General features: G+C 48.7%; 1 protein-coding gene across 3 annotated transcripts in view; it reads left to right on the forward strand.

Annotated features, from left to right (window-relative positions):
- The first annotated feature begins 1692 nt into the window (after positions 1-1692).
- The window catches only part of IGF1R (insulin like growth factor 1 receptor), a 316223-nt gene continuing 304269 nt past the window's right edge, over positions 1693-13646 (forward strand). For 2 of the 3 annotated variants that reach the window (XM_004056810.5, XM_019010887.4), the window contains exon 1: positions 1693-2821. In XM_004056810.5, coding sequence (XP_004056858.1) covers positions 2728-2821 — 94 coding nt within the window. In that variant the 5' untranslated portion in view covers positions 1693-2727. Of the gene's footprint in view, positions 2822-4055; positions 4239-13646 lie in introns of those variants that run through there. The other variant, XM_055364071.2, reaches the window with a different exon arrangement.

Here is a 13646-nt window from a genome sequence, read left to right on the forward strand (position 1 = left end):
TTAGAATTAGAGAGTAATAAAAGAAACCTACTACCTTCCTTTACATCAGGTCCCTTCTTACCATCCTACCCGATTGTTTGAGACAACCACTTCTTATCTCGACAATTCACAACTCTTTCATTAGCTATCTTAAAAAAATTTATTACTGGCATCAATTAGCCTGAGTCATGAAACCGGACCACATTAAGGGCGACACATGGTCCAACCACTGTTTGTAAAAGTCCACGTATTTCAAACTCCTCTCTCCTGCCACTGCTGGGCTGTTTCCCTCTTTGAGGACCTGGTCTCCGCAGCATTTATTCATTAGATGGCAGTCCTAGGGAAGTCTCGCTTTGGGGAAACCTCTCCTCCTGCACATTCAAGAAAACCACCGCGGAGACTTAGGGTCGGTACTGGTTTCCAGTCACTTACGTAGCAAACGAAGCAAGAGGAACGTGCCTGGGAGTACCCGAGACAGGTGCGGGTGGGTTTCCGCAGTAGCCGCTGATCCCGAGTGCATGCGGCGTGTTCCCGGGTCGGGACCGCAGCCAAGGGAAGCTTCCCGGCCCCAGCCTCCACCCCCTCCTCGGGGCCCTGGGACCCGGACACGCCCCCCCAGCTTCGGAGCCCCGCAGCGTGCACGCGCCCCGGCCGCTCCCCGCAGCCGCCCACGTGGTGGAGCCCTGAGCCGCGCGAGGCCGCGGAGAGCGCTCAGGGCGGGCCGCGGGTCCGGGAGGCCACGCCAGCGCGACCCAGCCGAGTCGGCCCCTAGCCCGGGCCCCCACATTTCCTCCCCCGGAGGGAGGGAGGCGACTCTCCGCGGAGTGCCCTCCCCAGCGCCCGCCGCGCCCTCTGGCGGCCGCCGCGGGGACGCGCCCGGGACACGCGGGGCTGCCTGTCTGGGCCCCCCTTCCGGGGCGCGGGGCCCGCGAGGGGCGGCGGGGTCCTCTCTCCTCGAGCCACTCCGGGCCGAGCCACACGGGCCGCGGCCTTCCCCCTCCGCTCCCCGCGAGCCCCCAGACTCCGGGCTCCACGGTCGCAACGCCGCGGGCACCCCAACCTGGCGTGAAAGTGCCCGGCGTAGTAGCCTGGGGGGGGGGTCCCCTTTCTCTCAGGTGCGCCCCTTCCGCCACGTTCGGGCTTTCCAGTACGCAGCGAAAAAAATGCCGCATGCACGCACTTAATTATTTTGCAACAGCTGCAAGAAACAATGAAGCTTTTCAAGAACCGGGGAAACGCGCTTTCCAGCCGCGCTGTTGTTGTTTTCAATGAACCTCTCCCAGCCCCGCACTCCCCGCCCACCCCTCCCCTCTCCTGCCCACCCCTCCCCTGCCCAGCCTTTCCCTGCCTACCCACCCCTGCCCCGCCGAGACCGGACCGGCGGCGGGGGCATTGTTTTTGGAGTCGGGCGGGAGGGGAGGGCGCGTGCGGGGTGGCCGGCGCAGTGCGGTGGGGGCGGGAGCGGGTGGGCACGCGCGCGTGTTTCTGTGTGCGCGCGGGAGGCGGCGGGGCGGGAGATGGGGGCGGCGCCTCGCAGTCTCGCGCCCCACGCCCGGGCTCCGCTCCGCACGTCTTGGGGATCCCGGGCTCCGGTTTTTGGCGCGCGCCGGCCTGGGCCGGGCCCTTGGCGCGCCGCTGCTGCGGCGGTGGCCGCTCGAGTGTGCGAGCGGGCGCGTGTGCGCGGGCCAGGGCGCGCGCGCGCGCGCGAGCCCCCAGTGTGTGGCAGCGGCGGCGGCGGCGCGGCGAGGCTGGGGCTCTTGTTTACCAGCATTAACTCCGCTGAGCGGAAAAAAAAAGGGAAAAAACCCGAGGAGGAGCGAGCGCACCAGGCGAACTCGAGAGAGGCGGGAGAGCGAGAGGGACGCCGCCAGCGAGCCAGCCCGCGGCCGGCGCTCGCAGACCCTCGGCCCCGCTCCCCGGATCCCCCCGCGCCCTCCACGCCCCTCCCGCGCGGGGGCAGCTCCACGGCGCGCCTCGCCTCGGCTGTGACCTTCAGCGAGCCGGAGCCCCCGCGGAGAGCCGGCGGCGGCGGGCGGGGGCCGGGCGGGGGCCGGCGCGGGGCGGGCGGCGGCGCAGAGCCGGGCGGCGCGGCGGGAGTGCTGAGCGCGGCGCGGCCGGCCCGCCGCTTTGTGTGTGTCCTGGATTTGGGAAGGAGCTCGCCGCGGCGGCGACGGCGCTGAGGGAGGAGGCGGCGGCGAGCGGAGCCAGGAGGAGGAGGAGGGGGAGCCGCTCATTCATTTTGACTCCGCGTTTCTGCCCCTCGCCGGCCTCGCCTGTGACCCGGACTTCGGGGCGATCTTGCGAACTGCGTCGCGCCCTCCCGCGGCGGAGGCTCGGGCGTCCGGCCGCCTCCCGCGCGGCCAGGGCCGGGCTTGTTTTTCCTCGCCGAGGCAGATTTGGGCTTTGCCCCCTTTCTTTGCAGTTTTCCCCCTTTCCTGCCTCTCCGGGTTTGAAAATGGAGGCCGACGACGCCGACAGCCCGCCCCGGCGCGCCTCGGGTTCCCGACTCCGCCGAGCCCTGGGCCGCTGCTGCCGGCGCTGAGGGGCCGCCCCGCGCCGCCCGCCCCGTCCGCGCACCCGGAGGGCCCCGGCGGCGCCGCCTTCGGAGTATTGTTTCCTTCGCCCTTGTTTTTGGAGGGGGAACGAAGACTGAGTTTGAGACTTGTTTCCTTTCATTTCCTTTTTTCCTTTCTTTTCTTTTCTTTTTTTTTTTTTTGAGAAAGGGGAATTTCGTCCCAAATAAAAGGAATGAAGTCTGGCTCCGGAGGAGGGTCCCCGACCTCGCTGTGGGGGCTCCTGTTTCTCTCCGCCGCGCTCTCGCTCTGGCCGACGAGTGGAGAAAGTGAGTATGTGCCCGCCGCCCGCGGCCACTGCGGGAACTTTTCCTCCGAGGGGCTGCGCCCTGTTTGCGAAACCCGAGTTGCCACCGTCGCAGCTGTCGGGCCCCCGGGCTCGGGAGCTGCGGGGTGGGGCGCGGGGCGGCTCTGCCGGGAGGGAGGCTGCAGCGGACCCGGGACCCGGGCTCGTTCGTCTGGAGCCCCGCGGGCCCTGGCTCCGCGCATCCCCGCGCGGGAAGGGCCTGAGGGGCTTTCTCTTTCTCCGTCCTGACAGCCCAGCCGTGTCCCCCGGCAAGGCTCGAGGACTCGGTAGGGAAGTTGGTGCCGGGTCGGGCTCCGCGGTTCCCGGGCCCCGCGACCCGCACCTCGCCCCTTCCGTGCGCACGAGCCTCTCCGCACACAGCGCTGATCCCCTGCGGCGCGCAGGCAGCAGCGACAGCACCCTGGGTCGCACCGCGTCTCCGCTGCTGGGGATGACCCGGCAGTGGGGAGCGGGCAGCCGCCCGGCCCGTGGGGTGCGAGTTGCTCTCGAGGGGGGAGGTGCCCTGCGGAGAGGCCCCAAAGCCCCAGGACACGTCTCCAAGCGCCCGGCGCTGCCTCCCGTCGCCCAACGTGCTTTTGCCCCTCGGGCTCCTCGGGTTCCTGGCCTTGCCCGTCACTTTGGCCCGCTCCTCGTTGGGTTACCTGCCCCCGGCGTCCCGGGGCTGGGCGGTGGGGTGAGGGGAAGCGCTCTCTGGGCAGCCCCCCGGGAAGTGCGAGGCCGGGAGCTTTCCTCAGCTTGTCTCTTCCGGGGAGCGGCACTGGGTCCCCAGTTCAGAGGGCTCTGGGATGGTCTCCCAGTTTCTCCCGGGCCGGGGGATGGAGGGGTACTAGGGCCGCATCCGAGTGTGCGTTGGTGGGTGTGTGGTCGGAGCCGACGTGCATTCCGACACACGTGCTCGCAGCGCGGGGTGTAGTCGCCGCCTCACGGGGACACCTAGACGCCCGTCCCTGGCGAGAGGTGTCGTACGCTGTGGTTTCAGCGCCAGGGTCTGCGGCGGCGGCGGGGGGAGGGTGTTGTGTTTTGCGAGCGCGGAGCCCTGGCCTTGGTTTTGTTGTGGTCGGCGTCGTGTCGCCCTCTCTTCTGCCGCCCCGCACTTCCTTTGTACGTAGTTAATAAGCAGTATCGCTCCACATTCGCTATCTTTTGCAATCTGATAGCTTTTGTTTTGGTGATGTCGGGTGGGGGTTAGTAGGGAAGCGCGGGGATGCAGGGAGTGAGAACTGCCCCCGGTGTCTACGGCCGGAGGAGGTGGGGGTTTTATTCTCCTCAAAAAATTGAACGTGTGGCTTACTGGTACATTCAAGATGGTAGGGTAATTTGAACACGATTAAAAGTTTAAATGTCGCAGAACTGGGACTGGGAACGGTGAGGGCGTGTTGGTGAGTAATGGTTGCCGAGGGTATGCAGGTGGTGCCGATTAACTTTGAAAAAATCACGACTGAGCCTTCAAGAGTGAGGGGGAGAAGTAGGAGGCAGCGGAGGTTGTATGGCCCCATCACTGGGGCAATTCAGAAAGGCTGTTTCTATAAACAAATCCTTAAACGTCTCGTAAGAAATGCGTCCGCGACGGAACGAGAGCAGATCGTGGTTCGCGTGTTTACTGCCGAGTGGGACGCGGACTGGGGCCGGACCTTCCACAGATCTGGGCTCTCCTGCTCTTTGTTTTCTAAACTTTCAGCGGACTCGATTGGGCGAAAGCCTTCCGGCTCCCTTTACTAAGTCGTTTAGGTGGTGGTTGGGGGGACAAAGGAGGGTTTTTATCTTTAAAAGATAAGTACGGTTTAGAAGACACGGGAGAAATAATCCATTTTGTTATGTTATGCAGTTGAACTGTATAGCTTCTCTAGTTTTGTGTTTTTAATGTTCTGAAATTCAAAATAGCAGGGATGGCCTTCGCCGACGCAGGAGTCGGGCATTTTAAAATAGGCTGTTTTTCTTTTGGAGCGTTCTTCTCGAAGGATATTCTTTGTGCAAGACGGCGATTTTTGAGAACACAGGCAGGAGGGGAGGGGGTGTTTTAATGTATGTTTTTACTCCATGATACCAAAGCTTCCCCCCAGGATCCCTTTACAGTGGTTAGTTCCTGGAAACCTGATGGGTGGTCAGAAGGCACCCCAAATCTCGATTATGGTTTGCTGAAGTCTTGACTGACTCAGTACCTGCCCCTCCCTCCATCTCTGAAATGTGGAGGATTAAAAGCTATGCCTGTGAACGGGCGTTCAGTTTTTAGCCGGGAAGGTGCTAGACCACTTAACTCTGATAGAAATAAGCTGCTGAGCCCTATCAGGGAGGGCGTTCTTTCAGCTGTTGTCTGGTAGAGAAATAAAGACAGGGTGTTGGTTCAGTTGCAGGTATTTTGCTGGCGTATTGAGAGATTAGAGTTTCCTCTTTGAGTGTGATGGCAGTAGAAAGAGTGTTGTTTACCTTAGAAAACTTAGTTTCTGAAGCAGAGGCAGTCATATGGATGTGTTTGTTTTGTATCACCATAATGTGAACAGAGCATCTAAATGAAGGAGGTTCGGAGGTTCCGAGTGATAGCCAGATAATCTGATGGCTATTTTGTTTTTAAAAAGTCAGCATGCACTTTAAATTTATTGTACCCATCTCCTTAAAAGGATTCAGTCATCTTTCTACCCCAGGCATCCTGTTGTAGAGAAATGTAGGTATGTGAAATGTTGGTGTTTAAAGAAGTTAGTGTTTTATTACCAGAAGGAGAACCCAGAAAAAGAACTTCTGAAAGAACCTAAACAGCAAATTATAGTTTAGATCCTCTAGAGAGACATAGCAAGCAAATGGTGTTTTGTGGAAGGGTGGGGTTTGTGTCAGGATTTGAAATGTAAAAGGTCATAATGTTTGATTTGTCGAAAAGATTAGAAAAGTTCAACTCTAAGAAATATGCTAAGGTTGAATAGATGAAGCTTAAAAATATCACAAAAAGTGAAAGAAGTTAGTCACAAAGACCACATATCGTGTGATCCGGTTTATGTGAAATGTCTAGAATAAACAAATCCATAGAGGCAGAAAGTAGATGAGTGGTTGCCAGGGGCTGGGGGTCGATGGAATGGGGAGTGACTGCTAGTGGGCACAGGGTTTCTTCTTGGGGTGATGAAAATTGTTCTAAAATTAGTTTGTGGCGATGGCTGCATAGCTCTAAATATACTTAAAACCATTGGATTATATACTTTAAATCGGGGACTTTAATGGTATGTGAATTATATCTCAATAAACCCGTTTTGTTTTGTTTTTTTAAAGAAATGTGCTCAGGTTGAAAATAACTTGTTATGCTACCTTAAATTACATTAAAATTATTACATATATTTGACAGGCTGATGTCTCTCTCTCTTTTCATTTATGAGTTTTTCAGATCCATGAGTTGCAGCAATACAACAAACTGATAATTGAAGCTTAGCAACAGGGATTCAATCCCGCAGTAGAAATGGGCAAGCAGGAAAAAAAGAATCTTGGTTCTATGTAGCTTCAGTTAGGGATTGAGGGAGCAGGATTTAAAAAACACAAATGCTGGTGGAGGGCAGATTTTTGACAATAGAAACCTCAGCTGAATCTGAAATGATGGTTTTTTTCGGGATAGAGTTTAGGAGCTGAGTCTGAAGGGCTGTTTGTATTTCCAGTTTTATTATGTTTTCCAACAAAGAAAGAAATTGCTGTTTTAAGATGTTTTAAACACTCATTTTTTGATATGCCACATTGACCACAAGTGGTAGTAAGGACTGAGGATGAACAGAACAGTTCATTTTAACGCAGTCTTCTTGTTTCTTTTCTTTGCAGTTTTATTTTATTTCTTACATAGTTCCAGGGTCTGAGCAGGAGAAAGAATCTTTAGGATTGCAGTAGTTTTAGGATACACTGTTTCAAGTATACAGTAATTTTTATAAAATTAAAATTCCTTACAGAACAAAAGATTTTAAAATGTGGCAAAGGCATTTTTGTTTTGAAACTGCGTGCATTTATCCAGATTTACCCTGGCCTTTCAATAGGAAAAGACCTAGAGAATAATTGTTGTTTACATTTGCTTTTGGTCTTTGTCTAAGGCTTCGTTTACTAATAATAATGTTTCCTGCCCTTCCTATTGTTGCAAGATCAGGGCAGTAATGAAAATCAACTGTATCATTTTCACTTGTTGCCTTAGAGTTTTTGCCAAGAGGAACCCTCAAGGGACGGTGGTTTCCTTTTAAATCTGGTTTCATTTGTTTTGTAAGAATGTGCTGTAAGAAGCAACTGAATCCAGCCAACCCTTATTGTGCACCTACTGTATGAAAGCTGACCTTGTGCTACTCAGTGCATGAACCTGCAAAGTCTTGCATGAAACCAACTTTCTTGAAATTCAGATTTTTTTTCAGACTCAGTATAGGGTGCAGTTTTCAAGTAGACAGTAGGCAGCATTTTAAAGATTCTTTTAAAAATATTTCTGTAGACTTAGGACTCTAGTGTTGTTCATCAGAAGCCTTTACCATATACCGTTTTTGCCTCATTGGTGCTTTCGGTTATATTGGGATGTCACTGTAGACCATGACATACAGGTGATGTTAACCCATCTTGACTGGCGGCACTGCCTTCTTTATAACATTGGATATGGCAATTGTGATTTACAAACTGCAGTGTTGTAGTTGCCTTTTTCCAAAAATTAGGAGTCACAGGTGTGTACATGTACGTTGCATAGCATGTTTTGAGTTGTAAGAAAGATGGAACTTATCTCAGAAGTTTTCTGAATTACATATTGCTTAGTTAGCTTTCTAGAAATCAGGAAGCACTCATAATTTCAGGGCATTTTATAATTTGTAAATAACTTGGTGTTTTTAAAAGCCTGAGGGAGTAAGAGTGAGGAGACAAATCCTGAAAGTTTTTGTTTTTTAGTTGTAAAGCATACAAGATATATTTCTTTATAGGTTGTGATTTTCCCCAATTTGTTTTCAAAACTCATTTGAAAATGAGACCTAGTTCAGGGAAGAGGTATTTGCGCCTGCGGGCGAACTTGATTTGAACTGCTCTTCTTAGCCAGCTTAGGACAGGTGCTGAGTCCAGGAGATGAGCCCTTCTCAATTGTACTAAATATATAATAGTTGCACGCATGTTAGGGATATAGTTTCTTGATTTCCAGTCTGAGATGTTCTGAAGGAAAATTCTGAACACTTTAGAGACAACAGAGTGCCTAATGAGTGATGCACTCTGATCCCTCCTGGAAAATGGTGTTTGGCATCAGCTTAGCAAGAGGAGGTTTTCCAGTTATTTGTAAAGATGTGATGTGGCTTTAAGTGGGGATGGGGGAGGGCAGCAGCCCCAGTGTTTGTGGACATTGAGACCTGTTGACATTTGGGAAGCATAACTGAGTTCCACTATTTGAAAAGATTAAAACTTTGATGTATGTACACATCCCCTCATGCCTGCACCCCCATCCCCGAGGGTCTGGAAAAGAATTGATTTGTTCTGAGGAAGGAACATATATTTGGAATATAAAATGGTTAGTAAACAAAGGATCTTTAAAACAAGTTAGATTGTTACCTCAAGAGAAGCATACTTCCTCGGCATGATGTTTTCTTTTGTTAAATTGCTATGGTTTTATTTGACTCAAAGTATTAACAATACCTTTGATTTTGAGACTTTTGGACTTTTGAAGGCTAAGTTTTTAAATGGTCAGTTTTACTCGTTTGAAAGTCCCAGATACCATTTTTGAAGATTTCTCTCCCTTTTTTTCCACTGATGCCGGCTTTACTTATGTTTTATTAATTTTCAAATCTTAAGGAAAAACTGATATTTCCTTACTTGAACTGAGAAATAGTCGTTTTCCCTCCCTCTTTTCTTCCACAGTAAATACATGTTGAGTACTTACTGGATGCAGTTCTTTAGGTTTAGAAATTATTTGATACTGTAAAATGTCTTACCATAAGTTTTTAAAGATACCCGTCAAACTATAGATGTTACTGCCATGTTTATTAAAAAAAAAATAAAACGAAACAAACTAGTAAGCAAGCTTAAAATTTTTCTTTTTCCTGCCCTGGACTACAGATTTATTTTCTTTTTTTTTTTTGAGACAGGGTCTCTGGTCACCTAGGCTGGAATGCAGTGGTGTGATCACGGCTTGATTCTGCCTTGACCTCCCAGGCTCCAGTGATCCTCCCAAGTAGCTGGGACTACAGGCACACACCACCATGCCTGGCTAATTTTTCGTATTTTTAGTACAGACGAGGTTTTGCTATGTTGCTCAGGTTGGACTCAAGCGATCCACTCACCTCGGCCTCCCGGAGGGCTGGGATCACAGGTGCGAGCCACCGCCCCCAGCCTACAAGAATTTGTAAACTCATAGATTGCTCTTCTGTTTTCACTGGACCACAACAGAAAGTAGTTTCTTTTATGGTGAGGGATGAACACCTACGATTGCAATATAAGTTGTTGGGCCTTGTGTCCATGGAGCTCACTTGGTGGTTGGTGGTCTTGAAGCACTCACATTCTTTGGAGTAGTGGGGCGGCTGGCCAGTCACATGGGGAAGATGTGCACACCTGTGGATGGGGCCATCACACGCTGCAGCGATAGCTGTGCCTACCTTACTGCTCACCTGGCTGAGCACAGCGGCTCCTGCCTGTAACCCCAGCACTTTAGGAGGCCAAGGTGGGCAGATCACTTGAGGTCAGGAGTTCAAGACCAGCCTGGCCAACATGGTGAACCCCCTGTCTACTAAAAATACCAGAATTAACCGGGCGTGGTGGCCCATGCCTATAATCCCAGCTACGTGAGAGGCTGAGGCAGGAGAATTGCTGAAACCCAGGAGGCAGAGGTTGCAGTGAGCCAAGATGATGCCACTGCACTCCAGCCTGGGTGACAGAGCAAGACTCCATCACACACACAAAATACATATATGAAAATAAATTGCTCACCTGGTAATAGTCTGGAAAACATTTTTTTTTGTTTTTTTGCATATTTTATAGACTTTAGAAAGTAGTCTTGCTAATCCAGAAAGTTCTTGCGGGGAGGAGTTTGAAACTTTGTTTTATCTCACTCCTCAGTCTTAGCCCCCTTAATACCATAGGTCTCTACTTCAGTAAGAGTTGCATAATACGAATGCCGTTTGTTCAGAATTGTGTATCTCCATCCATCTGCCCATCGTCCAAATTCTGCGAGTTTGAAATACATTGTTGTTGCTGTTTTGTATACTTTTGTTCAGCCATTTTCTTTTTGACATGGCATTAGCTTTCCCAAACTGGTTTTGGAATTATTTGTCAGTTTAAAAATCAATACCACTTTAAAAGTTACTCTTGACATGGGAGAACAAATATATTTTGATAGTTGTTAGAGCATAAATATTTTATAGAGCATAACTTGAAATTTTTCCTGATACATTGTGAGTGCTTTCAGCTTGTCCTCTGCTGTAAAAAATATAATCGTGGTTAGTCTCTGTAAAGTTGGTTATTGGGAATATATGCTTGATTACGTAAATGAGACATCACCAATTTAAGTCAGCCAAAGTTTAGTCAATAGAACTTTAAAGAACAGAAGTCTAATGGTAATTAGGGAGAGATGAATTTATTTATAGGAGTTTTCCCCAAATTCAAAGCGTCTTAGTGACCTTTGATAAGTTCCTGGAAAAAGTAGGAAGCATGGAGAGAAATTCCAGGTAGGAGCCCATGATCCAATTGACTGCATCAGCTTACAAAGTGTTTTCTAAGTCATTAGCTATTAATTCTGTCTAGATTGTAAAATCCCTCTCAGTTGTGTCCACATTTATCTTTGTTGTCCTGTATTTATTCTCTTTACCTAATTTCCTTGAGTCTCATTTTAGTGGGATAATACACAAGCTTACAGACTCAGGACTTTAAAGAGAAGCACAGATTGCCACGAAAACAAATGAACACAGAGACCAGTAGCAGCAGAGGGAGATCTGCTGTTAGGCTTCCCTTAGTTCTGTTGTCTGATTTCTGTGGATAATGAGTTCACTGCATATGTTAGGTCACAACATGATATCGTGTAGTCGTAGGTACATAACTTTTGTTATGGTAGCCTTTCTTGGTCAGGTAATACAATTGGGATTTTCTTTCTCACATGCACCTCAGTAAAATTTTCAGCAACAGAGATTGGCTCAGGATGGAATTTGTTCAGTTTCAGTTCTGCAGCCTGTCCTTTTCTGGGGAGACTCATTAATTGAATGTTCCCTTTCGATCTCACTGAGTCACTTGAAATCGCTCAGATTGACCCCTATTCCTGGATCCAGCCTGGTCCAGTGCAGACCTGCATTGACTCTGACTACATGCTGAGTTGGTCTCTGAACCAGTTCCTGTACCATTCCCTTAGTCTGATGGACTTGCCAGCTCCAAATACTCAGAATGTGCCTCTTGTGGTCCTAGAATCAAGTCCAGGGTCCTTAGAATCAAGTAATGAAACAGGTCCTTAGTAATCCTGTGCTGTAGGGATCCACTGTTAGTTCCTGGTACTCCCCAGCATCTGTGCATTAGCTTGATGGAAAGGAAGCCGTGTATGCCTGTCTCCAAGTTTTTGCTTCTGCTGTTTCCATAGCTGAGAATGTTTTTCCTCCTCACTACTCTGCCACTTCTCCTTCCATCCTCAATACTGAATAGCAGAAAGTGCCGCTTAAGAGCACAGGAAGGTCACCATAGCTTTAGTTTCTCCTTAGCTGCCAATTAGTTCTTTGGTCCTAAAGTTATTAACTTTTCTGAGTCTCGATAGAAATGCGGAGACTTAAAAATATTTGGGGGAGACATTTCTCCTTTTCTCACTAAACAACAGAATGAAAACATTTTCTAACATGTTTAGAAAACCAAAGTCAGAAAAATTGTGAGGAAATAGGTTTTTTAAATTGAAATAATTTCCAAGCTCCAGGTGGATCTGTAAAATAGGGACAAGATCATAACTTTCAAAAGGCAGCACACTAAGTCAGGTGATTCCTTTCCCCCGTATGCCTTTTCTGTGGTTTGAATAGGTCAGAGATGCCATCTTTACATTTCCAAGTCAGATTCCTCTTCCTTCTTGAAGGTTTTTGGGATTTCCCTAACTTGTATAGATCTACTTTCCCATTACTCGTTTTGAGTTTATAACCCACGGTTTTGCTGGTTGACAGTGATTTGTCTTGTTCCTTGCTTGTAATTTTATTAGGACCATGGAGCCAAAGTGGCTGGTTTGAATCTCAGCTCTTCAGTAGCTAAGCTCTCAGGCAAATAATTTAATCTTTTTGTGCCTCAGTTTCCTCATCTGTGAAATTATAATTTTAATAGAATCTACTTTAAACATTCATAAAAATCAAATTCGTACACATGTCAAGTGCCTAGAATAGAACCTGGCACCTGGTATTAAGCCCTCGGACTTCAACTGCTACTGTTCTTAGGGTTGTGACATTCTCGAACAGAGATGTTCTTTGGATAGAAATATAAGGCTTACTTGATGTTTGATTGCCCTTGCCATTTAAATATGGTATAGAACCTGGCACATAGGTGCTCAATAAATGTATAATAAAACTGTATTTTGCTAAGGTGTTTATTAACAAGATGGCATATTGCTTATTAAACAGTTGTGATTTTTTTTTCAGTAAACGATGGTCATCCCCCTGCAGTTTGCCTTCCATTTCAGAGATCTGTGTATTACACTTTCTCCCTTAATATTGTCATTTGTCAATTTCTGCTCACACCTGAGAGGTGTCCAGTGTGCACTTTGCCCATCTCGCCAATGCATAGGCTCCATCTAGTGGCCAGAAGGGAAATTCAGCATATTCGGTGACTGAATTAATAGTGCCCCAAGGAGGAAGATAGCGATCCCAACCCACTCTCTGGCTTGCTTCCTGGGGACTGATTGCAAGAAAATGTGGATACTACAGACTTCTGTAGAAATCACTGGGCTACAGTTTTGGATTAAGGTTACTCTACTGTGTCAGTGCGAGCTGTCCTGAGAGAATTAGGGTCTTCCTAAATGATGCAGACAGGCGTAGTGCAACTCCATGGCAGGGCTGTTAACACCTAGTGTGTCTTTTACAGTTAGAGTTTTAAGATAATTTTACAGGGCTTTAATAAATTTAAAGCTCCAAAATATTTATTTTGAGATTAGAGATTAAAAAAACACTACTGATTTCATTTGGAAAAATACAGCAAGATTTACCTTCCATTGCTCTATTTAAACAGGTAGTAACACTTTCGTTATTCTCTTCTCTCTCCCCTTTGGCTATTCTGTGTGGTTAAGATGCTCGCCAGCCAGAAATACTCACAGAGAATAAGAATAAATACATCCAGTGTTGTGTTAGGTCCCACACCATCTATATTTCGCTAGCTAATTTTATGTATTTTGTTTCATGTTTTATTGATACTTTCAGAATCTTGCTGAGATTACACAAAATATGTAGCTGGTTATTCAGTTTTACGTGTCAAAAGCCTTAAACCTGTTTCCCCATGATTGCCTTTTATTATTTTTAATTCGGAAATCTTTGTTTGGCTGTCTGAGAGAGAACTTCAGCCTCCCTTCCTCCCAGACATTTTGAACAATTCAGGCTGTACTCATTCGTGTCTCTTTGTCTTGGCAGGTGGAAGCCCCTCTGCTTGGAATAGCAAACAATACTACCAGCTTGCCCTCTGGCAAGCTCCTTTAAGAGTTAGCTGTAATTTCACCCTCTCTCTGGCCTTGATTCTGCATGCAGAATGATTGCACTGACTTGAGCTCCTGTGGTCTCTTGCTATACCTCCTATTTGGGCATCTCCCCCATATTGCTTTCCCCCATCATTGGGGAGGGGAATGGTGAACCTTGGGTATCTTTGAATTCCCAGGAGGTGGCCCAGTGCCT

Source organism: Gorilla gorilla, chromosome 16 (assembly GCF_029281585.2).
Source record: "Gorilla gorilla gorilla isolate KB3781 chromosome 16, NHGRI_mGorGor1-v2.1_pri, whole genome shotgun sequence".
NCBI lineage: Eukaryota > Metazoa > Chordata > Mammalia > Primates > Hominidae > Gorilla > Gorilla gorilla.